The sequence below is a fragment of the Bidens hawaiensis genome, unplaced genomic scaffold (genome assembly GCF_021521415.1).
Source record: "Bidens hawaiensis isolate Kalapana, Puna unplaced genomic scaffold, B.hawaiensis_p1.1 tig00031468_1, whole genome shotgun sequence".
In the NCBI taxonomy this organism is placed as follows: domain Eukaryota; kingdom Viridiplantae; phylum Streptophyta; class Magnoliopsida; order Asterales; family Asteraceae; genus Bidens; species Bidens hawaiensis.
In genome coordinates, this window is record NW_027495302.1 from 1 (window position 1) to 25801 (window position 25801).

At 36.4% G+C, this 25801-nt stretch overlaps 1 protein-coding gene across 1 annotated transcript; it reads right to left on the minus strand.

The window, feature by feature from the left end:
• Positions 1-1040: 1040 nt before the first annotated feature.
• On the minus strand, positions 1041-1553 carry LOC143582129 (secreted RxLR effector protein 161-like). Its single transcript, XM_077064758.1, has one exon. It carries the CDS (start codon positions 1551-1553, stop codon positions 1041-1043), a length of 513 nt encoding a protein of 170 aa, XP_076920873.1.
• Positions 1554-25801: the final 24248 nt, after the last annotated feature.

The window sequence follows — 25801 nt, forward strand, 5'->3', positions numbered from 1 at the left end:
TGCGATTTTTAGGTTTTCAAATGTCTATTTAAGCCCGGTTCAACCCTATTTCGACTATGCTTCATACCCTAACATATTGGGGCGATTTTAGGGCCATTCTCCACCATTCTAACACCTACCATTTACCATAATCATCCATGGTTTCATCCTTCCAAGCTATAATCAAGCTAATTATGATGAAGAGGTAAGGCTAAACCACTCGTGACCACTTCAGGTGTAGAGTTTTCATATGAACTGATTTTTTTTATGAACATTACATGTATTGGGATTTAGTTTTGATTAATCTTTTGGGTTGATTGAATCTGTATGTTTATTGGAACTGATTAAACAGTTGTGTTTCTTGGATTTTCGTTTATCATCAATTATTTGGTTTGTGTTCATCAACATTTAGGATTAAGTTCTTATTGTCATTGAACCATTTACCATTAATCATTGATAGATGCTAAGTTATATATTAATGAACCGGTAATTAGATAGACCGTGTTCAGTTGTGTCAATTCTTTGGATTAAGTTCTATGAATCATCATAGCCAAACTATTGTGTCTAGTAATCATTTATCTATTCTAATGACAAATCATGTCTATATGATTTCCCGACTTGTATAAATTATTGTTAGTCATTTTATTGCATATCCCAAACCTGAAGTGTAGTCACTATTTTCTTAAATTGTTTTACAACCAAATTACTTTCCAAACCGCTTGACATCGTTTGTCCGCCTAGTTTAATTAATTAGTGAACAATGAACTATAGTAGCACTTTCCACTGATTCCCCGTGGATTCGACACCTTACTTGCCCTAGCTAGTAAAGGAAATTTATAAATGTTTTTGATTGACCTTTCGACATCGATCAAACTCATAAACTCATTACATCATTAATGAATTCCATAGGCCCAATAGGTCCAACCCGATCACCTACACATGACGGACCTAATAAGATGGAAATTACCAACAATCACCCCTAATTTCCGACCCGAAACTAGGAGATCTTCAACACCGAGAAATCTTCTCATCTCGTCAAACTTGATTCTCGCAAGTGCTTTCTAAAGAATGTCAGCTCGTCGTTCCTTGCCACTAATGAGCTCCACCGCTAACTCATTCCGCTCCACACACTTTCGTATATAGTAAAATTGGGACTTTATATGCTTGCTCCGACTATGAATAATAGGATTTTTATCCAAGGCAGTCGCCGATTTGTTATCAATCATTAACACCACTTTTTGCAATTTCCTTCCGGTTAATTCTACCAACAATTCACCTAACCATCCGGCTTGTCCCGTAGCTGAACTCGCCACCATGCACTCTGCCTCGGATGATGAAAGCGCTATGGTGCATTGCTTTTGTGAGCACCAGGAAATCGGGGCTCCCCCAAAATAGAACACATGACTGGTAGTGCTTCTTCCATCATCTTCATCAATGTTATGGCTATTATCGCTATACCCGATTAACTCTTTTGATCCACCTCGTTTATACCTGATCCCCCATCCAACAGTTCCTTGAATAAACTGAAGAATTTGTTTAATTGCTTCCAAGTGAGACTTCTTTGGAGTTTGCATATATCTACTGACCATGCCAAACGAAAATGCGAAATCAAGTCAAGTGTTTAAAGTGGGAATCCAAAATCGGTTTTTATAGTATAAAAATTTAGTCGGTTCTTTCTTCAAAGTTTTGTTCGGTCACATGTAAGTTTTCATTTTCCAAGTGATCTTCTTTTAATGCGTTGTTTTGGGCAATGCGGATTTGTTCGGTAAGGCTCGTTTGGATGATCATTCCAAGTGCTCGGACCCTTAGTGGTTTGATTCTATCTTTCCTGCTCAAGGCGTCTGCTACTATATTAGCCCTGCTCGGATGGTACCATATTTCACAGTCATAATCATTCAACAGTTCTACCCATCTCCTCTGCCTCATGTTTAATTCTTTCTGGTCAAATATGTGTTGTAGGCTTTTATGGTTAGTGTATATACTGTGCATTTGGTGCCATACAAATAGTGTCTCCAGATCTTAAGTGCAAAGATAACCGCCCCCAGTTCCAAGTCATGAGTAGTGAATTTTTCTCGTGCACCTTTAATTGTCGAGAAGCATACGCTATGACCTTGTTCTTTTGCATAAGTACGCATCCTAAACCTTTCCGGGACGCGTCACAATAAACTACAAGATCATCAGTTCCCTCTGGAAGACTCGGTATCGGGGCTTGGCATAGTTTCTGCTTCAGAAATTGAAAAGTCGCTTCTTGTTCTTCTCCTCAATCATAAGCACGATCTTTTTGGGTCAAAAGGGTTAAAGTTTAGGCTATGCTAGAAAAGTTAGCAATAAAGCGCCGGTAATACCCAGCTAATCCCAAAAAGTGGATCTCTTTGGTGACTTTGGGGCTTGCCAATTTTTAATTGCTTCTATTTTACTTGGATTTACATGGATTCCGTGCCGTTTAACAACGTGGCCTAAAAATTGTACATCTTGTAGCCAGAATTCACATTTTGACAACTTGGCATACAACTTCTCCTGCCTCAACAACTCCAAGATGGTTCGAAAATGTTGTTCGTGTTCCTCCTTAGTTTTCGAATATATCAAAATGTCATCAATAAACACGATAACGAATTTGTCCAGGTACAGCTCACAAACTCAGTTCATGAGATCCATGAAAATTGCGGGAGCATTAGTCAGTCCGAAAGGCATAACTAGGAATTCATAGTGACTGGGTAGCGAGTTCGAAACACTGTTTTAGACACATCTTCCTCTTGGATTTTAACTTGATGGTAACCGGATCGAATGTCGATTTTTGAGAAATAATTTGCACCTTGAAGTTGGTCAAACAAGTCGTCTATTCGTGGAAGAGGGTATTGGTTTTTGTTCACTAACAGTACCGGTGCTCCCCAAGGAGAATAGTTGGGAAGTATGAAACCCTTATCTAACAACTCTTGTAACTGGTTGGATAATTCTTGCATTTCAGAGGGTGCCAATCGAAAAGGTGCCTTAGTAATAGGGGCTGATCCAAGGATTAGATCAACACGGAATTCAATCTGTCGGTTCAGTGGTAATCTAGTTAAATCATTGGGAAAGACATTGGGGTATTCACATACAACGGGGATATCTTCTATGTGTTTCTCATCAGGGTTCTTTACGGTCATGTTTGCCAAAAACGCCATACACCCTTGGCGTAAACACTTCAACACTTTGAGATGTGACACGAGAGGTAATATTGAACCGGACTTCTCTCCCTGTATCACAATCATTTCACCGTTTGAAAGGGGAATTTTAACTGTCTAGTCATTACACACAATCTCCGCTTTATACTTGGTTAACCAATCCATGCCGATTATAACATTGAAGCTTCCTAATTCTACTGGGAGTAGGTCAATAAGGAATGGGTGGTCATTTAGAATAATGGAATAGTTTTTGGCTATTTGGTTGACAGTTATGGAGTTACCGTTAGCGAGTTCTATAGTATAAGTATTTTTTAGTTCAATAACTGGCATGTTCCCCAGGGATAAAAAGCTAGTGGAAACAAAGCATCTATCTGCACCTGTGTCAAATAATACAAAAGCATAATGATCAGAGACTATAAATGTACCTGCCACCACGTTAGGGTCTTGTCGTCCTTCTCCTAACCTAATAACAAACGCGCGTCCTCTAGGCACATTTGAAGTCGATGCTTGGTTCGGTCTAGTAATTGCTCTAGGATTTAACTTGGGGAAGTTTTTCTAATATGTTCTGTACCTCCACATTCATATTAGGCACGGTAGGTTGGTGTAGCCAAAGTATGTTTGATAGGTTGTTGACGGATTGGTTGAGGTCTAGGTGGTTGTGGACGACGAGGTTGAGTTGCTTGTGTTGGTCAGTTCACAATTCTGCAACTGCTATGCACTTAGGGGCATAATACCCAGTTCGACCACATTTCTAACATACCAACAGTCTGCATTCTCCCACATGATGGTAATTACATTTATCACACTTTGGCAAGGCTCCCTTGTAACTGTCTTGTTTCGTATCTGAACCGGTTATAACATAATTTCTTATTGACGGATGTGCACGCTTACTTTATTGCCCTCCTTGTGACCTCGTCCCATAGTCGGTTTGTTTCATACCCACTGATTCTCCAGCCTTTCTCAGTACGCCACTTCTTATTAAATCGAAATTTACAATACCAGCCTGAGTCACGGCATTCTCAAATGATGTGTGACCCATGGAGTTCACCAAAGTCCTCACTTCTGGGACTAAACCCCAAATATAACGTTCAATTCATTTGTCTTCAGGTGTTACTAACCATGGTACTAAGCGAGCTAGTTCATTGAAGCGGTTCGTGTATCCCAGATGATCCACTCCTTTCATTTCTAAACTCCAGAGTTCATGCTCTAACCTTTGAATTTCATTCTTTGGGCAAAAATGTTCCAGCATCAATGTTTAAGTTCAGCCCAAGTCATGCGATTAACTGTATCTTGACCTTTTATTTTTACTATAGTATTCCACCACATTAATGTGTGATTAGTAAACGTAGAGGCAACATACTTGACAATGCTTTCAGGTGGACAATTAATGATATTGAGGACAGATTCAGTCTTCTCGATCCAGTTAATCAACCGTTTAGCCCTTCGATGCCCTTGAAATCAATCGGTTTAAAGTGCCGTAAAGTTTTTAATTGAGTATTCTCTCCAAGGGGGATTAGGGTTGTTATTGTTATTGTTTGGGTTAAGTGGAGGATTATTGTTTCCTATATTGTTCGTATTTACCGGGGATTATTTTTGTTAACATTATTTATATCAGGTGGGGGATTATTTGCATTGAGAAGGGCGTTTGTATTTGGTGAGGGAATGTTATTTGTGACAGTTGGGGGAACATTATTGTTTGGCGTTTGGTTTGTTTGTATATTTGCATTCACCCTTGCAGTTACTTGTGTTACAATAAGTGGGATCACTGCCTGCATTTGTCGAGCAATCATCTCGGCTATTTCTGCTTCAGTCATAGGATTTGCTTTCTTTGGGGCCATATTATAATGATAATCAAATATAAGTCAATTAATACTAATCCCAGTATATACCACACCGTAACAAAAATCACAATAAGGGTTGAACAAGTAAATCAGACAACACACTGGTATTTCACAAACTGTTCTATACATGATAATAAAAGGTACATAGACTTAGCCTAAAGGCCAATGTTTGCATGTATATATCAAAATCTGTCACTAGGTGACTGCTAGACTTAAGCCTGTAAGGGTCAGTGCTTGTAATAATACACAAAATCATGCTCCATGTTAGCATAACATACTACAATATACATACATGGAGTTACAAAAGACCACGTACACAGATTCGTAACATCCTACATCTATCCATACAAACGATGGACTAACCACAAACATACAAATAACAACACTGTAATCACCCAGTAACGGCTCCATAGTCGGACTGTCATCTTATCCAAACACCAGCGGTGGTAAGCATCTGACTGCTGCAAGTTCAGTACTATCTGTTGCAAAGTTAATAAGCACCAGGTCACGTCCCTCCTCCCTGGTTAATGTTAGCTATGGCTATCCAGTGGTCTATCACACGGTCGGTCAGGACAGCCATCGAAGAGTTGTTTCCTACATTTGGGAGGTTAGGGTGAGAGGTAGGTATACTCAACGAAAAAGGAAGATGAAGTATCTGTCCTAGGACGTGAACGTTCTCCCCGATAGTGGGTAGATCTAAATGGAACTGAGGTAGGGTCAATCGGGGTTATCATAATACGAGTAGTCTGTCGGTCTCGTACAGTGGCTAAAGTCGTCAGGGACAGGTGAATAGGCGGAGTAGGTGATCTAGCTACTCTAGCAGGTGAACGGTACTGACTGGTAATTTCGTCTTGGCCTCTGTGTTGTGACCTGGGTGAGTAATTATCATATCTATAGCCGGATAGGTGAGGCTCATTACCAGGTAGCTCTCAACAAATTACTTCCTCCTCAACCTCTTCTTCATCCTCCTCCAGATCTTCTTTCGGCTCCTCTTCTAGGCCTTCTACTGGATCCTCCTCTGGGTCCTCATCCTCAATAGATATCACTGGTTCCTCTTCCGGTAGGTACTTGTTACTTCTTGCCATATCATGTACAATGGTTAATTATAATAATCATATTTATTGCTAATCTTAACTAGTGTAGGGAAGGTTAATTTTCCAGGCTTTAATATTAATTATAATAAAATATAATATTAGTTTGATTAAAATTTTAATAAGAATTAGTATTAGATATAATTAAATATAATATTCATTATAACAAGATTTTACCATTATCGATAATACAGTACGTACACGTATTCGTACACGTTGTTTCAAATAAGCACGTATGGGTGTTATATCTATATACATACTCAGTGTTACCTTTTATACACATATGTTTCCATTTTTACCTATCCGTACGATCCGCGACTTCTCCCCGAATTCCCTCGTACAAGCAAGTTTGTTATTATGTTCTGGACCACAATAACTCACTTGCCCTACAAGTTCATCCTGGTGTCCATCAGTATATAATATTAAATTATTATTTATTGTGACGGAGTTAATCAAGCCTACGGTTATATTTTAGGTATCCTAAGGGATAACGGAAGATAATGGAAGATAAGCTCCAAATGAACTATCAGTCCAAAGAAAATAAAGTTGGGTCAAGTAATAAAGTTGGGATAAGTGCTGCAGGTAAATGCAGTCATGCATGTGTCACACCCCGACTAGCACAATGCGGAAGCGTAAAATGGGAATATAACAGACACCTCTGATATCAACAACATTGTTTATAAAGAAACATTACAAACTAATTTACAATATATTACATTGATCTATCTTTGTTTACAACTAGGTGTTAAAACAAAATGTGTTCGTTAAACTATTCTATTCGTACTAATAACCTTGCGTCTATTCACATAGCATCACATATTGGGGTTCTGGATTCGCTATGGGGCTCGTTTCCGTTTATTCAGTTTGATTTGAAGAAAATGCGCATAATATATCCATATTGTCTGGGTTTCTCATAAAAAGTTCGTTTTTACTTAATTAATCCAAAAATATAATTTTTGATCCCTGATGTCCAACAGGTTCGTTAATCAGAACTCGTCGGTTTTTATCAAAATTGAATATGTTTAATCTTTAAATTAGCAAAATTAATTATCCGTTAATCCTTAAATTATGAAAATTTATCCACTTATCAATTAATATGTATATTTTAATAAAAAATATTTCTAATTTATTTACTGATTTATTAATTTATAAAAATTCATTTTATCTGCTATATTTAGCCCGAAAATCGTCCGTTTATACCAAACGATCTCCAAAAATTCCACCAAAAATTCTGAATGATCAGAATATGTTCCAAAACAACGTGGAAAAATCCCAAACTCTAACAATCTTTCCAAATATCATGTCCGAGCCAAAAACGACTATAAAAATTCAATTAATCGCAAATACACGAAACCTACTTAGGCTTTTCCAAATGCTCCCAAAATTCCTACGTGATCAAAATATACCAAATCTGAGTTCCCCATAAAAAATTTTCAAGCATTTTAACTATTTTTCCCAAATAAACGTCCAAATTCGGTAATAAATTCGCCAAATATTCTTGGATGGTCGAAAAATTACCAAATTTGAACAGGGATTCAATAATATGGTCCCTGATGTCCCTAAAGAGTTTTATGACCTAACAATATGCACATCACAATCGAATCCTAAACAACCCGTAAACGAGTGTTTCGGTATTACCTTAGCAATTTTGGTTCATTTTCGCCTTTCTAATCAAGTTTTCAGGCTCTTGTGCATCTATGCAATCTAGATATAGGTCCTATATCACAAACCAATAAAGTTTCATAAACACAACTGCCCCTTAACTTAAGGTTTCGGCTAGGGTGTAAAAACGAACTTTAGAACCGTAAAAACGCCGTTTAAACCCTCTAATGCGTGTTTATGGCCAAAAAAAATTCAAAACAGGTTCATACTTTTGTTTAACATCAAATTCTGTTTTTACATGATTTTGAAGTGTTTTTCATGAATAGATAGGATTTTTCTTGATCAAACTCAATTCTAATCATAAAAACTTGTTTAAAACAACTTAAAAACTTGATTTACCTTATTGTTTTTGGTCAAAAACTTAAAGAATCAGCTGGAGCTGGTCTGGGTTCTTCTTGTTTTGGCTAAAGAGTGTTTTGGAAGCTTTAAGAAACAAAATATCTAAGAAGGGAAGTCCCCTCACTTGCGGTCGCAAGTTGACCACCCCACAAGGGCCTATTTTTGGCCCAAACTTCTCACTTTTTAGGCCCATACGTGAAATGCCGAGACCAAATTTATTTTGGGTTTTTTTTCTTAAGCGAAAAATATATTGGGTATGACAATCAGTGCGAAAACAAGTGTTTTTCGACTATTTTTGTGTAAATTTATAAAACATATTATACGTTTGTAAAATTCAAAAATATTTTCACAGATCGATTAAAACATTTCAAATAAGTGTTTGGTAAGTCTTTTTCAGCTTAACAGGTGATACAATGCTTGGTTTGTAACTATCTTTCGCGTTTAAATCTATAGCGGGTAGTTAAACGAGTAGATTTTCGTTTAACTTGTTTGCTATTAAACTAAGGCCATAATACCAATATACTAGCTTATATTAATCATATATCACTTATAGATGGCCCCTCGAGATATCTGGGTCATAACCAGACCCGTTCGGTTAATCGTTCGTTCGTTACGTAAAAAGCGTTTATTTGCTTAATCGGTAAATACGTACTGAGGTGTACCTGGTTTTGGCTCAATTGTCACAGCATGTCCTATCAATTCCCAAGGTACACACAAATCTATGCACACAAGCTCGCATTCACAAAGTTGAGTTCTATAGACATAACTTCAATGTTGTTGTTAAAGAGAACTCATAGCTGAAAAGTCTGAACAAACAATATGTTAAAGCTGATGAGATTTACATCACTAAGATTAAAACTCAAGATGATGATCTTGTAAATCTTCAACAAAAAATCTTTATAACTCAACATGAAGTTAAATATTATAAAGACATGGTTTCAAAATTGCAAAATGAAAATGAAGATTTAAGAAAGGAAGTATCTGTAAATAAATCAAATGTTGAAAAACACAAAAAGGCAGTCGAGATATTTGAAATAGCATCTGGTCAGTTAGATGAGATTCTTGGAGCACAGAGGAGTGCTAAACAAAAATCGGGTCTAGGCTATGATTATGCAGCTGTGCCTCCACCGTTGAATGATAACTATACTAGCCTACCTTATTTTAGTTATAACACTCCTCCTGAGGAAGAGATGATATATGGATGTACCAAAACCAGTAACATTTGTTCCTCCGGCTTTTAAAGCAACTGCTACAATGCCTGTAACTGTTGATTCTAGTGGTGATTCATCATGTTCAGCAGGTTGTGTTGAAGAAAGTGGGTCGATGGAAACGGACATGAGTTGTGATTAAGAAACCGTTTGTGATGAAACTTTTTTGAAAAATGTGTCAATGAAAGTAGGCCTATTGAGGTGAAAACATCAAGTTTTTCATCATCAAGTTGTGAGACTGAGGATAATTCAAGTAAAAGCGAAGTTTTTGAAAACGAAAAGGCAAGTACTTCGTGTAAATATGTTCCACCAAATAAATGATCATTTTCTCAAACAACCAATAAATTAAGAAATCCTTAGCCATACACTTCTATGATAATAACTACTATTGCCATTATCAACAAAATTTTGTTGATCCATATTGCACAAATGTATTTTATAATCATGTTCCTTTCCAAGGATCACCTTTCCCACCACACCAACCACATTATAGTTCAGATGAGTTCTTTGGCACTCCTAGGAGAAAGAGTTGTTTTGTGTGTGGTCATTCTTTTCACCTTGCAAGACATTGCAAGCACTGGTAGCCATACACTTCTATGATAATAACTACTATGGCCATTATCAACAAAATTTTGTTGATCCATATTGCACAAATGTATTTTATAATCATGTTCCTTTCCAAGGATCACCTTTCCCACCACACCAACCACATTATAGTTCAGATGAGTTCTTTGGCACTCCTAGGAGAAAGTGTTGTTTTGTGTGTGGTCATTCTTTTCACCTTGCAAGACATTGCAAGCATGGTTCAAGCAACGGCTTGATATTCAAAGAAGGCTTAGTCAGTCCCCAAAAGGAGCTTTTAGTAGCCCTGATTCAAGGATTGATCAAGCTGATAGTGAACCCAGTGAAATGGTTGTGAGATCCAAATTAAATAAAGGAAAACACAAAAAGAATCCTTTTTGTAAAACCAAGAAAGATAAAATCAAAAAGGATCCTAAGACTGTAAAATCTGAGGATTCACCAAAAAGAGGTAAAAAGTTTTTGCTTGGATTTCTAAGGACTGCTCTTCATCAAGTGAGGCTCCAACAAGAAATAAATGGTTTTCTAGAAATAAAATCAAGTTTGGTCGATTTATGGTTGACCTTCCCGGGACAAAAGTGTGTCGGGAACCCATGTCTATTTAAACGCTTAGTGCATGCAGGGTTAGTCGAGGAGGACTATCAATAGTAGTAGGTACTTAGATAGTGATTGCACCCGGTATATGATGGGAGACGAACCCTTGCTTTTTGATGCTAAACCATTCGACGGCGGATTCGATTCTTTAATAAGCGACATGGGAGGACAAGTTTCAAGGAAGGGAATCTTTGTTTAAATGGTTTCAACAAGAACTTACCGAGCATTTCTCAAACCAGCCTCGTCCAACTACTTCTCTCAAATGATGGATCCAGCATAAGCTGTTGGGTCTCGGGTTGAATTTCTTCAACTTTGTCATACAATGTGATAATGCATGCTTAAGATAGTCCATCTAATAACAACTTTGTTGACCTTTTCACTAAAGCGATCCATCATGCTCGATTTGAATTTCGGGTCGAATCGCTCGGCATGATCAATTTTGATTAAAACAACTTATGTATCGTTTTGTTTTAAAATTGTAAACATTTTTCAATATGTCACAATTTTGAGGGAGAAAATGAGTTATGTTTAACTCACTAAAAATATTTTCAGTTTGATTTCAAAAAATAACTAAAACGAGTCATTTGACTTAACAAAAAGATTTTATTTTTATATTTAAGAAAATCTGAAAATATTCCAAAAGATATTGTCCCGCTTAGAGGGAGCTCCTGCTTAGAGGGAGTCGGATATTTAAAAATTTTACAAATATTGAGAAATTGATCCGACCTTTGGAAAATGATAAGAAATATCTCCAACGATTCTATCACATGAAAAGAATAGATCAAAAGCCAACAAGATCATGGCTTGATGTGTAGATAGGCTTGACAAATGAGTAAGTGTCAGAGTGATATAAATTTAAATATCTGCCTATGCTAATGGTTACACATTATGAAGCGATTGCCGACTCAAACTAAAGTCATATCAATGAAGGCAGAAATGTAAATAACATGTTATACCCAAGCCTCTCTTTACCTGATCACAGTTGTCTTATATTGTCATGAGTCAATCTTATGTTATTATGTTAAGAAAATAGTCAGAAAAGAAAGTTGTCAGAAAAGACAAGAAAGAAGTCAGAAAAGAAAAAGAAAAATGAAAAGATGTTTGTCATAGGATTTTTAACTTCTGCTTTATTTCTTCATTTATTTTGATTCAAGCCTTGGACTTTCTACATTTGTAGTCATACAAGAGCTGATTCTTAAGGCCCTGAATCTTCTGCTTTGTTTTATTTTATTTCTTTTCTCAAAGCCTTGGACTTTCTCTGCGCGATAATATGGTATTATCCGACCTGATTGTTAAGGCCATGAACTTCTGCTTTATTTTAATCTTTCTAGATAGTCACGTGTAAAAAGTAAAGTGTCCAAAGTGTTAATATGCATATTGTGATAAAATAAGAAAGGTTTAAGTCAAGTTGAGGTGATATGTGAAAGAAAATTAAGCCCGAGGTATGATGGAGTCTACAACATGTCAGATTAAACGAGGACCACACAAGCATTGTGCCTAATACATACCTTAACATATCACATTGACATCCAAATACATGTTATGTTTAAAGTGGACAAATTATATCTATAATTGACTATGGGTTCTTGGCATAATAATGTCCAAATAGAAGTGTGACCTAGAACGTTGACAGATAATCTGATTCCATGTTTTGATCTTTATCACAAAAATAATTTAGTAAACTTTTAAGTAAATATTTTTTATATATAATATTAATTTCATCTTTACTCCTATCTTATTTTTGTTTTATTTTATGTTTCAACTTCAAAATATTATGTATATATTTTCATAATATTAAATTATATGAAAATGCCAAAAAGATTTTAAGTTTTTATTGTGTTCGTACATATTTTATTAAACCTTGTTTTATTCAAAATCATGTGTTTTGTTGTTAAGGTCGTTCATGCAAAGTTTGTTGGAAACCTGGGACTTAAACAAATCAATTACAAGTTGAGGGACTGAAATTGGGAGGGTCTGTGAACGAACTCTTCTTTGACCCTCGAGAAGGTATGTGAACGAATTTTATTCGTTCTAAGTTTTGTGCAGGTGTACATGGACAGGTAGATCAAGAACAAGTCTGCTTGGAGTTGCAGATGCTGAAGCGCTTAAAAGAAACTGAGAAAGTAAAAAGTTGGTGGTTGAACCTAAAAATGAACTAATTGTATCTGAAGACAAGAATAGAAACTAGTCGGCACAAGAAAGTCAACAAAAGAAAATTAGATGTCGAGCCTCCCGCATCTGACGTTTCTAAAATTTGCTATTGCCGATCCTTCCTAGAAAATAAGATTGAAGTTCATGTCTACAAGACTGGAAAATAAACAACTGTTCAAGATCCTGGATCAAGACAAGTACTAAGTTTCAAGAAATAAAGACGAAGCGAAGAACTTGACGAAGGTTGCTCGGCATACTCAATTCTAAAGGGAGATTGTAGGGCCAATATTATATATTATTTTTAGGATTGTATTTGTCGTTCGAGTTTGCTTTTAGTCGGTGTAGTACGTACTCGGTACGTTTATTTTGTACGTTTATTATGTAAACTTTGGAGAAACGGGGACCCTATAAAAAGGCCACTTTACCCATTTCTCCATATCTCAACTCAACAACCCATAAGAAAAACACCTTTTGGAAATAAAAGTCTCTCTCCTACTTCATCTTTTCCTCTCTTTGATAATAACAAAATTAAGATCCGAGATCCTAGTATCGTTAGTGATTTCCGCTAACCAACAACACGGATTGATCCGAGTCAAGTTATGAGATCCATCAAGAAGACCTACAGGTCTTGACTTAATTCAAGATGTTTAAAATAATTGTTGAGATGCTCTTGTACCTAATCATCATGAACTGATGGATTTCCCAGATTAGATAACAAATGGGTGTTATTTGAATTATCATTATGGGCTTCCTAAACATACTTTTAAGTGAACATTTGTTACCCTCCATTTCAATCACAATCCCTTGATGCATTAACTGTTGTAAACTCAACACATTCCTATCTAAATTAGGGGAATAGTAGATGCTATCAATCTTAATCTTGTTTCCTCAAATGTCTAAAATTACTTGCCCAATACCCCTAATAAAAGCAATAGTGTTTCTTCCTATGCGGGTTTCTATCCCAAACGATTGTTTAATATTCTTAAACTGAGAAAGATTACCCGACATATGTTGATGAAAGCCTGTGTTAACAACCCAAATTCCATATCGTAATCCGTAATATGTGCCTTTTACGATGTATTCTTCTGTGAAATCAAAGACTTCATTCTTCATCTGTGTCCCCATGTCAATTGTTTGGCGGATCAGAAGTGTGCATCATCCTAGTCTTTTAATTTGCATTTGTGAATTAAGTGCCCTGGTTGTCTGCAATAATAGCATAGCCTTCGTTCTTTCTATATGATTCCTATGTCTTCTTCTTGTGTTTTCCTTGATCAACGTATGTGATTTTGTGGGAGACGACTTAGCTATGATACCATGTTTTCGGAAAAAAGAAACACAAGAACAATAATATATCAATTAAATTGAGAAGATGAAACAATAAATATGGATAAACATAATAATTCAATTGATCTACACTCCTACAATAGTGCAGAAGATGCTCTTAAAAATAGACTACGGTTTGTCAAGGGATGTGATGGTTTGTGAAGGGTTGCGATGGTTAACAGATAAATTGTGATGTTAATTTTTTTACATATTAACTGTATTATATATTAATTGCATGCCCAATCAAACCCCAATTCTAATTCTAAATAATAATACAAATATGTCACAATAATATCATACAATTAATATAAATTATAAACTAAATAATGTTTATCTTATCTAATAAAAACACAAATGAGTTTGATTCACTGTAATGATATGAATCTTCGTTCTGCCGGGAATTTAGAATCAGGATTACGAAGATTAAAACTTACTTGCCCGAAGAGTGGCCGGCACCATCTCAAGCCAACAATTTAGGGCAGAAATCGATGGAAAAGGTCGGAGACGGCGGTGAAACATAAATAAGGGTCGAAATCGATGACGAATAGAAACGGTGGAAAAAAGCTAGAGAGCTTTCTTTCTCTCTATATATTATTGTGTGCCGAAGTTGTAGCTGAAGGTTACTGAATTCAAGTGATGTGGAGAGGGAAACAGGAATGAACCGTCCAACTGCCGAAAACAAGAGAGAGAGCACGAAACCGTCATGAGCTGCCGCTTCTAAAAGAACCTCAATGTCTTTAGATGGCCGAGATCTTGTTTCAACTTCATCTAACGGTGCTCATTTGTTATGCCAGCAGTTATCTTAACTAGGAACAATAAATTATGTAATGAGACTTGCATGAGAACCACATGTTGCATGAGATGAGTTTGAATCATTTTTTAACACGTCCTACAATTAATAAATATCACTATAGAAGATGACACCTTAATAATTATACTTTTATTTATGGTTTACTTCATGATAAGATATAGTAACACATAAATTTATGGTTTGACCATGAATAGTTTTATTCAAACATTAAAACATTTTGAGGCATCGACTTAATTTTTAGGCCAATAATATTTTTTCTTTTAATTATCATATTGTGAAAGTATTTAACAATTAATTTGTTTACACCAACAGTAAGACTTGTTCAAACTAAACCAAAAAAAGGTTACGTACATGAACAAAATTATTTGATTCAAGGTGGAAGAAAAGTAATGCTTCTGTTCATGGCCGCCATTGAATTTATGTCATGCCTGGGCCCATCCTTGTTTCTAGGAAGAAGACTTACACTGTGTGAATCATCAATCCATCTCTTACAAGTTTAAAACCATCATTCATTCATGGATCATCACTTTCAATTTCTACTCTATTTCCTTAATAATAATGTCTGTTGCTATTGCCAATGAATCTGAACCTTCCACATCCACCTCCACCACCACCACCCCCTCCTCCATGAAATGGTCACAACTTCATGGTCACTTCATTGTCACTTTGAATTGGGCATGGAGGCTTTGGAAAAGTATATAAAGGTAACATAAAAATTGGATCGACTCTTGTTATTAAGCCATTAAACGATTAGATGCAATGTCTAACCAGGGGGCATCCGAGTTCTGGGCTGAAGTTGAAATGCTTTCCAAATTGCGTCATTGTCATCTAGTGTCTTTGATCCATTACTGTAATTACGAAACAGAGATGCTCCTCGTCTATGAATATATGCCCGGTCAAACACTTGAAGATCATCTCCACAAATTTGGTACCACTATATCTTGGTGTCAGCGACTCAAGATTTGCATAGGTGTGGCTCGTGGATTAGACTACTTTAACACTGGAACGGGCATTGAGTTTGGTATTATACACCGAGATGTGAAAAGCTCCAATATTTTATTAGATGAATGTTGGGCAACTAAGGTTTAAGATTTCGGGTTGTCTAAAATAAGCTCAAAGAATCAGCCATCGACCCATGTTAGCATACATGTTAAAGGTACTTTTGGGTATTTTGATCCAAATTATTTCGCCACTGGAAAGCTGACCAGGAAGTCTGATGTGTATGCTTTTGGAGTGATATTGTTGGAAGTGCTGTGTCGGAAGAGGGCAGTCGATAACAGTTTTGATTGGGGAATTGTAATATGCATGGGCTCAAGACTCAATCAAAGAATGTCGTCTAAAGGATATAGTTGAAACAGTTTGCTTGGATATCAGAAAGATGTTTGAATAGCTACCCAAAGCACCGCCCTACCATGGATGAGGTTGTTCTTAGTCTTGAATATGTATATGCCTTACAAGAGAAAACCAATAATTTGATGCAAACTATGGGGAAAACAATAATTTGTAGAATGGTTGATAAGTTTTCCTTTGCGGATACCGGCCGAAACTCAGGTATTCAAATCTCCTAATTTATGTGTGTGTGCAGGTTCTTCGAAATTGTGTCTACATTTGCATATACTAATGAAAAAGTTAGCGAGCATCTCTAAAATCAAAAGACTAGAAGAGTTATGCTGAAAAGCTTACTGATAGTCATATCCGACCCCTTATTGTTAGGACAAAACTTTAAGATCTATAACATCCTAAAACAGATTTAACAACAATATTAAGTCTTTTGCTTCATTATGCTGTATGAGACAGCAATTTGTTCTCTTGTCTCCTTTTCTGATCTTTCATGAAATCTTTGTGATGGAATGGTCAAACTATAAAAATAACTGATTCATAAAAACATTTTTAGGTACAGATTAGGGAAATAAACGAACATTGAATTAGGGATTTCAAGACTTGCTCGTAGGATAACTTGGATTAATCCAGCATACTAACTATTGGGGCTACATTGATGGTAGGAATATGCTATAAGTGGGTTCTGTTTTAAAAAAGGTTTCCAATTCCTGAAATCAAATTAAGCAGGCTTTGGGCAGGGTTCAAATGGGTCGTAAACGGTTAAGCCTGCAAATCCTATATTGGTATTTAGAGCACAAGTATATGATATAGAATAAGATAGAACACAAAAGACTTAATTGTTTATTGCTTAATTAAGTGAATACATAAACTGGAAAGCTATGATCTCTTAAATAGAGAATCAAGAACAACTTGAATAACGTAAACAAAGCAAAAGACTCAGACTATTAACAACCTAATCCAAACGGCTTTATTTAAAAACTGAAATAAGGGAGACCTATGAAATAGGGTCACATGGTATATTCAGCAGCTTCCAAATCACGTGCACATCAGGAGACTTGAATCACATTTTAACACCTGCCCTTGATTCAAGCTCCATAACTCCTAGCTGATGACGAAAATAAACAAAATTCTCCCTTTACACGACCTTAGTCAGAACATCGGCCAATTGATCATTGGTGTTGTAGTGTTCGAGTGTGACTTCTTCTTGATTTTCCATTTCCCTGATAAAGTTATGCTTGAGTTCAATGTGTTTGGATCTCTCGTGCATAGCTGGATTCTTGCTTAAATTAATTGTGGACATATTGTCACAATATAAGGCAGTTGCATTTTGTTGTGGTAGACACAGCTCATTCATTATCCTTCGAAGCCATATAGCATGACATGTTGCAGCAGTTGAGGCTATGTATTTAGCTTCGGTGCTTGAAAGAGCGACTGTATGTTGCTTTTTAGAGCTCCATGTGATAGCTCCACTGCCAATAAGAAACACATTGGCAGATACACTTTTCCAATCATCAAAAGAACTTGCCCAATCATTGTCTATGAACCCAACTAGCTTGATTTGGGCTCCTCTTTCATACCATATACCAAACTTAGCTATTCCAGCAACATACCTTAAACTCCGATGAGCATGAAATGAGAGACCAGGCTCACAGCATAGGCTATGTCTGGCCTGGTGTGAGTGAGATAGATTAGGCCACCAACTAAACTTCTAAACGTACTTTCATTTGCTTTATCCGCCTGATCTTCTATCCTTAATTTCTCATTAAAATTCATTGGAGTGTCATCATACTTACACCCCGTTATTACAAACTTGCCAACCAGATTGCTTGCATATTTCTCTTGAGACACAAATATTCCATGACTGGTTTGAGTAACTTCCAGTCCCAAGAAGTATCTTAGCAACCCCATATTAGTCATGTCAAGGGCATTCTTCATTCCACTTTTAAAATCTGCAATAAGCTTAGTGGACGGACTAGTACAAATAATATCATCCACAAACAAACAAACATACATTATGTTATTAGGTTTTGAATTCATAACATATTTGCGGGTCTTTGGATGCAAAGCATTTGTGCATATTCCCAAAGATGAAAGATCAATGCTTGATGTGAAGTCCAGACAATGTATATTCCTTGGTTATGGGCAAGATGAGTTTGGATACATGCTATATGATCCGATTTCAAAGAAGCTTATAAGAAGTCGTGATGTCGTGTTTGTGGAAGATCAGAGTTTGAAAGATATTGAGAAGACACAGGTAGTTCCTCAGTACACTGATGATCTCATTGATTTGGATCCTATTCCTACTCAGCAATCTGAGCCACATCACAAAGATGATATTCAGAATAACGAACAACATGGTACTGATAATGTTGATAATCAAGAGCATGCAGAGTTGGATGAGGATATTCATCCCGAGTTACCAGTAGATATGCCTGCATTTGTCCCACTCAGGCGGTCTTCAAGAGACCATCAACCTTCTACTCGTTATTCGACCAGTGAGTACGTTTTACTCACTGATGGGGGAGAGCCCGAGTATTACAAAGAGGCCATGGAAGATAAGCATAAAAGAGAGTGGGTTGAATCCATGCAAGATGAGATGGATTCCTTGTATGAGAACAATACCTTTGAGTTGCTGAAGTTGCCTAAGGGAAAAAGAGCTTTGAAGACCAAGTGGGTCTACAAAGTGAAGACTGAAGAACATACCTCGAAGCCTAGGTATAAGGCAAGATTGTTGGTCAAAGGGTTCAGTCAAAGAAAGGATATTGATTTTGATGAGATTTTTTCTCCAGTCGTGAAGATGAGTTCCATTAGGGTGATTCATGGTTTAGCTTTGAGGTTGAGCAAATGGATGTCAAGACAGCATTCCTTCACGGTGATCTAGATAAAGAGATCTATATGGAGCAACCTGAGGGTTTTCAGGTTAAAGGTAAAGAAGACTATGTTTGTAAACTGCAGAAAAGTCTTTATCGGTTGAAGCGAGCACCGAGACAGTGGTACAAGAAATTTGAGTCAGTTATGAGGAATCAAGGCTACCAAAAGACTGCGTCTGATCACTGTGTTTTCTTTAAGAGGTTTGGTGATGATGATTTCATCATTTTATTGCTTTATGTTGATGATATGTTGATTGTTAGCAAGAATGTAGAAAGAATTATTCAACTGAAGAAAGAGTTAAGCAAAACTTGGAGCCAGCTAAGAATATTCTTGGCATTCGGTTTACTAGAGATAGAGCTTCAAAGAAGTTACACATGTCACAAGAGCAATACATTGAAAAGGTAAGCGGTTGGAAGATTGTCCTTGTTCTGAGAAAGAGATTGAAGTGATGGATGGTTTTCCATATGTATCAGCGGTTGGAAGCTTGTTGTATGCAATGGTATGTACACGGCCTGATATTGCCCATGCAGTAGGTGTTGTTAGTCGGTTCTTGTCAAATCCGGGTAAGAAGCATTAGGAAGCAGTTAAGTGGATCGTTAGATATCTACGTGGTACTTCCAAATTAGGTATAACATTTGGAAATGGGGAGCCGATGCTTGTTGGCTACATGGTTTCTGAGATGGCAGGAAATAAGGACAACATGAAATCCACTTCTGGATATTTGATGTTATTTGCAGGGGAGTCGTGTCATGGCAGTCGAGACTGCAAAAGTGTGTTGCTTTGTCTAATACCGAGGCAGAGTATATGGCAGCAACAGAAGCATGCAAAGAATTATTGTGGTTGAAAAGATTTATACAAGAGCTTGGCTTTAGGCAACAGCACTACGTAGTTCTTTGTGATAATCAAAGTGCTATTCACCTTGCTAAGAATTCTATGTATCATAGAAGAACAAAACATATTGATGTAAAGTATCATTGGATTAGAGATGGTATTGAAGACAAGTTGTTTGAACTTGATAAAGTTCACACTGATTATAATTGTTCCAATATGTTGACCAAAGCTTTGGCAAGGGAGAAGCTAAAGATATGTTGCTCGCTCGCCGGGGTGGTGAGTTCTTTCTCATAGACAAAAAAGGGGAGATTTGTTGGGGTAATTTTTGCCCATGAGAAATCCCAAAAAATATTATTATATATGGGTTTATTACTATTGTTATTATTATTTAGTAATAAAGGAAAAAATAGTAAAAGAAAATGCCTTCTTATTATGTCTGTGTATTACGAAACAAGTTGGTTTTGTAATTTGGGTTTTTCTTGACCACAAAGTATTATTGTGGGCTTTGGTCCACGTGAAGAACATGAAATAAGAAAAGGGTTTTTCTTCTGCCGACTTCAACATAGGATACGTACTTATATATAGAGCGAATATTTTTCTTGGTGGTTATTCCTTTTGTCTCTTCCGTCGAAGAAGAACAATAGAAGAAGAAAATATTTGTGCTCTACTCATTGGGTGTATTGAAGAGATAGGAGATGTGCTAGAGATCGATTCATTCTCTCGTTGGTGATACCTCTTATTTGTTTACTCTTTTGTAGTTTGGTTCCATATATTTGAAGATTGTTTGTACCATGTATATGATGATTTGTGTATGCCTCTAGTTTTACCTAGAGAAGACTTTTGCTATTATTGGTGATAGTGGATTTGAAGTGGCTCTAGTAGTCCCGTGGTTTTTACTCTCCCCTTGAGAGGTTTTCCACGTTAAAATTTTTGTGTCTCTTGTTACTTTTAATTAACCTATTTGTTTGCATCCTCATTGGTTCATTCGGGTCGGGAAAAAGTTTAGCCAAATGAATATCAATTCCGTAATTTTTTTGTTTACTGTTCATGGCTAGGTGGTTTTTTTTCCCAACAACAAGAGCCATTACCCTTCCAAAGTTTTCACCAATGGATTCTTCTTTTTTCATTAGCAGGTTCTCAAACTCTCTCCGTAGGCCTTGTAACTTGACTGCCTTAACTTTAGAGTCTCCTTGAAATTCCATCTTCAAGATGTCCCAGGTCTCTTTTGCCGTATTTGCAGCAGCCACTCAAAAGAACAAGTGGTCGTGAACTGCATGTTGAATAATTGCCATAGCATGTGCATCCTTCCTTATGGCAGCCTTCAATCGAGTTTGGTCTTTTTCACTAGCATCCACGCTAGTTTCAACCAATTCCCACAGATCGCGAGATCGTAAAATTGTCTTCATCTTTATGCTCCAATACTCGTATCCTTCACCTTTGAAGATTAGGATTGGAGTTGGAGCAGTCGGTAGGGTACTGGTAGCTTCTGCCATAACTTCGATTGTAGAGGATTGAATAAACAATTAAGCACTTGTTGGCTCTGATGCCAAATTTGTTGGTATTTAGAACACAAGTATATGATATAGAATAAGATAGAACATAAAAGACTTAATTGTTTATTGCTTAATTGAGTGAATACATAAACGGGAAATATAGGATCTCTTAAATAAAGGATCAAGAACAACTTGAATAATGTAAACAAAGCAAAAGACTCAGACTACTAACAACCTAATCCAAATGGCTTTATTTAAAAATTGAAATAAGGGAGACCTATGAAATAGGGTCACATGGCATATTCAGTAGCTTCCAAACACAATTGCAAATTTATTACAACTTGGTTACAACCGGCTAATATTTTTAACCCAGTTACAACTTTATTACAACCTGTTTACAACTTTTTTATAAGCCAACAACCTGTTCACAACCTTCTATTTTGTGTAAGTGCTGGTAAAATATTGTGGCTTCATGTATGTGTACAAATACATAGTATTTTACTAAATGTGCGTGTTTTAGCATTCTAATTTGCTATCAAAAATGCAATATATACTGCACACCTCTTTGATTCTTAAGTAGGAAGTTTTCTGTATTGACGTTTAACAATCTTTAATATTGAATACATGGAACCGTTTTTCCTTTTCTGCTCCTTCTACAGGAATCACCTTTTACTTCTGGTGTTGTATTGTGGGTGTACAAGAAAAATTAATGATAATATGTTCATTCCTCATATAGGTATGAATTTTGGATCACTCATTCCTCATAAAGGTATGGATTTTGGATTACACATGCCTAACATAAAGCTATGGATTTTGGTGAATATTTTGGGCACATTCCAGTTCTATGAAGATCACTTTTGGTGAATATTCAAAATCATATCCATTTATGGGTCACCCTTTCAATTTCGACTCCAATTTCATCAAAAATTATGATTGTTTCTACAAGTAATGAATCTGAACCTGCAACCTCCACGGCATCCAACTTCGTCTCTTCCAAACCAGGGTCACATCTTTCCATTCACTTTGAATTTCATGAAATTCTTTCTGCAACCAAAAACTTTGACAAATCATCAGTAATTGGATGTGGAGGTTTTGGGAAAGTTTATAAAGGTAACACTTACAATGGATCAATTTTTGTTGCGGCAGCCATTAAGCGATTGGATGGAACATCCAATCAAGGGGCATCTAAGTTCTGGAATGATGTTGAAATACTTTCTAAGTTGTGGCACTGCCATCTAGTGTCTTTGTTTGGTTACTGTATTCATGAAACTGATATGATCCTCGTATATGAATAAATGGTACATGGAACACATGAAGATCATCTCCACAAGCTGGGTGCCCCTCTTTCTTGGTGCCAACAACTCAAGATTTGCATAGGCGTGGCTCGTGGGTTAGACTACCTTCACACTAGGACTGGTCTTGAGTTTGGTATTATACACCGAGACAATGGCGGACCTACCTTTTAGGTAGGGGTGTCGGCCAACCCCGTAAAAAAAATTTTAGTGGTGTATATGTGTTAAAATTCCGACCGACCCCTATGAAATTTTGATACTGACACCTATGAAATTTTGAGAACCACAAAACGACCCTATGGAATTTCAAAAATACCCAATGATATTTTGATGTGTGTATAATAACCCTATAATAATGACCCTCATAACTAAGCTTTAAAAACGAAAATCCTAAAACCACACACAACCGGCAAGTGTACCGATCGCAAGTAGTATAGACCTAGGAAGTCCGAGTATCGAACACGTGGACACGTAAGACACTAACGATTACAAACCCTAGACAAGACCTACATTAGAATAATATTTAATTGATTTTTTGATTTTTAATTACTTAACTGAATTAACTAGACTGACGGATAAAACTTTCCAAAAATAGAAAACTTAACGGAAAACTAACTGAGTTGACTTCGGATGGAGAAAAACGTCTACCTAGGTCTGAATCAATTTGTAGGCCTAACAAGCTAACGGATTGAATGATATCAAGACACCGGTTCCTAAAGACGACACAACTAAGGATCGCTCGGGCTCACTGGATTACCTCTCGGTCTCACACAACAAACCCTAACTACTCAAAAATCGCCTAAAACGACCAAACCGGGAAACAATTGCTAACGTGTTCTAATGAAGGATCACCTCTCGGTCTCACCAACACTCGACCCTAATGGAAATAAATACTACACAACCAAGGATAGAGGAACAATTCAACTTAAACCAAAATAGATCAACTAGTCGCTCAAACACCTAAATCTGACAAGAAACGAACTCGCTCTCGCGCAATCCTTTTTCTAGCATGCAAAGGCAATGAGACAACCCTAACTTCTTGTCACCTTTCGGTCTCAAAGAAGGTGTCTAACCGCTGTACTTAATCCAATTAATCCCGCAGCAAAACCCTACGGTTGTTCCTACCACAAACAAACCCTAAACACAAAGTCTAGAATCAAACAATGCACCAATCAATCAATACAAAACTAATCAATCAACACACGAGGTTTATGCAATGAATCACCAAAATTTCCAGCCCTTAAACACAACCTATTTCATGTCTAAATCAAACTTTACAATAGCAATTCAAGTCTATTAATCATACAATCCAACAAGCTCATCAAACACTAACAAGAATCATCATTCCTAGGTAGAACTAACAAGTTTAGCCAATAATCATCTTTGGACAGCCATGAAAAATTAATAAACACATCAATAAACTCATCTCAAACATCAATTCAAGCATTCAATAATCAATACTAATCAATAACAAGTCAATATCCCAAGTAATTGCAAAACTACTAAGTAATTGAACAAGTAATTCAAGGTATATGAACAATGAAAAAGATGTAAGGATATTGGATGTTTATGGCTGCTCCTTGGCTGTAAAAACAGATGGTAAACGATCCCAGGGCTTGATTCTTGTGTCTTCTTCCTTCCCTAGCCCCCACAAGCTCCAAACCCTAGCACACAAAACTTTTTCTCTTTTTTTTTCTTGCTGAAACTTCCGATCGGCAGGTTGCTGCTTGCTTAGGGTTTTTTATTTTTTTTTATGTTATAATATAATATGGTCTTGGGCCTCCATATTGCATACGGGTCGGGCCTTGAGCTTTGTCTTGAACTTGTATGCGTAAAAAGGCTCGTAGAATGCTCGAAAAGTCCCGGTTCTCTTCTTTCTTTCACCCAAAACCTACAAGATTAATAATTTTATGTAAAACCTATCAAAAACGAGTTAAAACATATAAAATATAATATAATACGTAGATAAAACGTGCGGAAAATACGAGTGTTTTACAACACATCAAATATCCCGACACTTAAGACTTTTTCGTCCCTGAAAAAGAATACTACACAGGATCATACCCGAGTTCAACCGACAACTCTTGGTTTTATTTATTTAGTATTATTATTAATATTTTTTTTTTCTTCTTTTTAAAGTATTATAACAAGTGACCCGTTACCCCTTCCAACTTTCACCTAATAAGCCAGATCAGGTCGATTGCCGGTATTGCTGTCTGCTTTAAACCCATGCCCCTAATACTTACCGAGGCAAATAAGGCGTGACAATTTTATTAATTTGTATGACTAAGTGGAACCCACACCTAAAAGCCCTGCTGCCACTTCACCAATTCCATTATGGTTTTACCGGGCCGAGCCACCCCAACTTGACTTAAACCTTTTGCCACATGATTAAACATTTCATTCATATACAAACTATAAACTCTAGCTCTCTTTCAAGTGCACGCAATTACAAATGCATCTCTTTTATTTCTTTTTCTACCTTTTGGCTTTTTCCAATATATATATATATATATATATATATATATATATATATATATATATATATATATATATATATATATATATTTGATACTCATATTACATGGCTTTGCCATGAACAGAAACAAATACAAAAGATAAAACAACTAATATATACAGACGATCATGTGACTCGAGGCTTGAGTATGACCCGGCTTTTCATTCCAGTCCTGTCACGAGCTTAGTTAAGCAAACAAAACCCCTAAGATGTTTCCCACTATAGTCAGGCCATTTAAGAGGTTCAATTAGGTCAACAACCAAACTGCCCTTTCATTCTCAAAGGCTGAGCCTACCGACACACGATTACTGAGTCTAAACCGTTCGGTTACCATACATTACGTGCGGGTCTAATGGGCACTGTTCTTATTTATTATATATATATTTGAAACCACCAAGAATTTATAAAATAACCACTACTCGGTAATAATATCATTTCCTGTTTAACGTAGAGAAAACAAATTTCAAGAGACTATTTTTTAAATTTTTCAAATTTTTATTTTTATTTTTATTTATTTATTTATTATTTTTTTTTTCAAAAGTTTTTCTACAACTAAGTAAAATAAACCCCATCCCCACACTTAGAACGAAATTGTCCTTGATGAGTATAAGGAATAGAAATAAAATAAAATAAAAATAAAACAGAAAATAAAAATAAAGTATACAAGAGTAAAAACAAAGAACGGGTTACTTCCCTGGTTTGTGTGCAGAATCTTC

Bases quoted from the DNA above. Each gene is read 5' to 3' on its own strand.
- LOC143582129 (XM_077064758.1), bottom strand. From the start codon at position 1,553: ATGCAAACTCCAAAGAAGTCTCACTTGGAAGCAATTAAACAAATTCTT.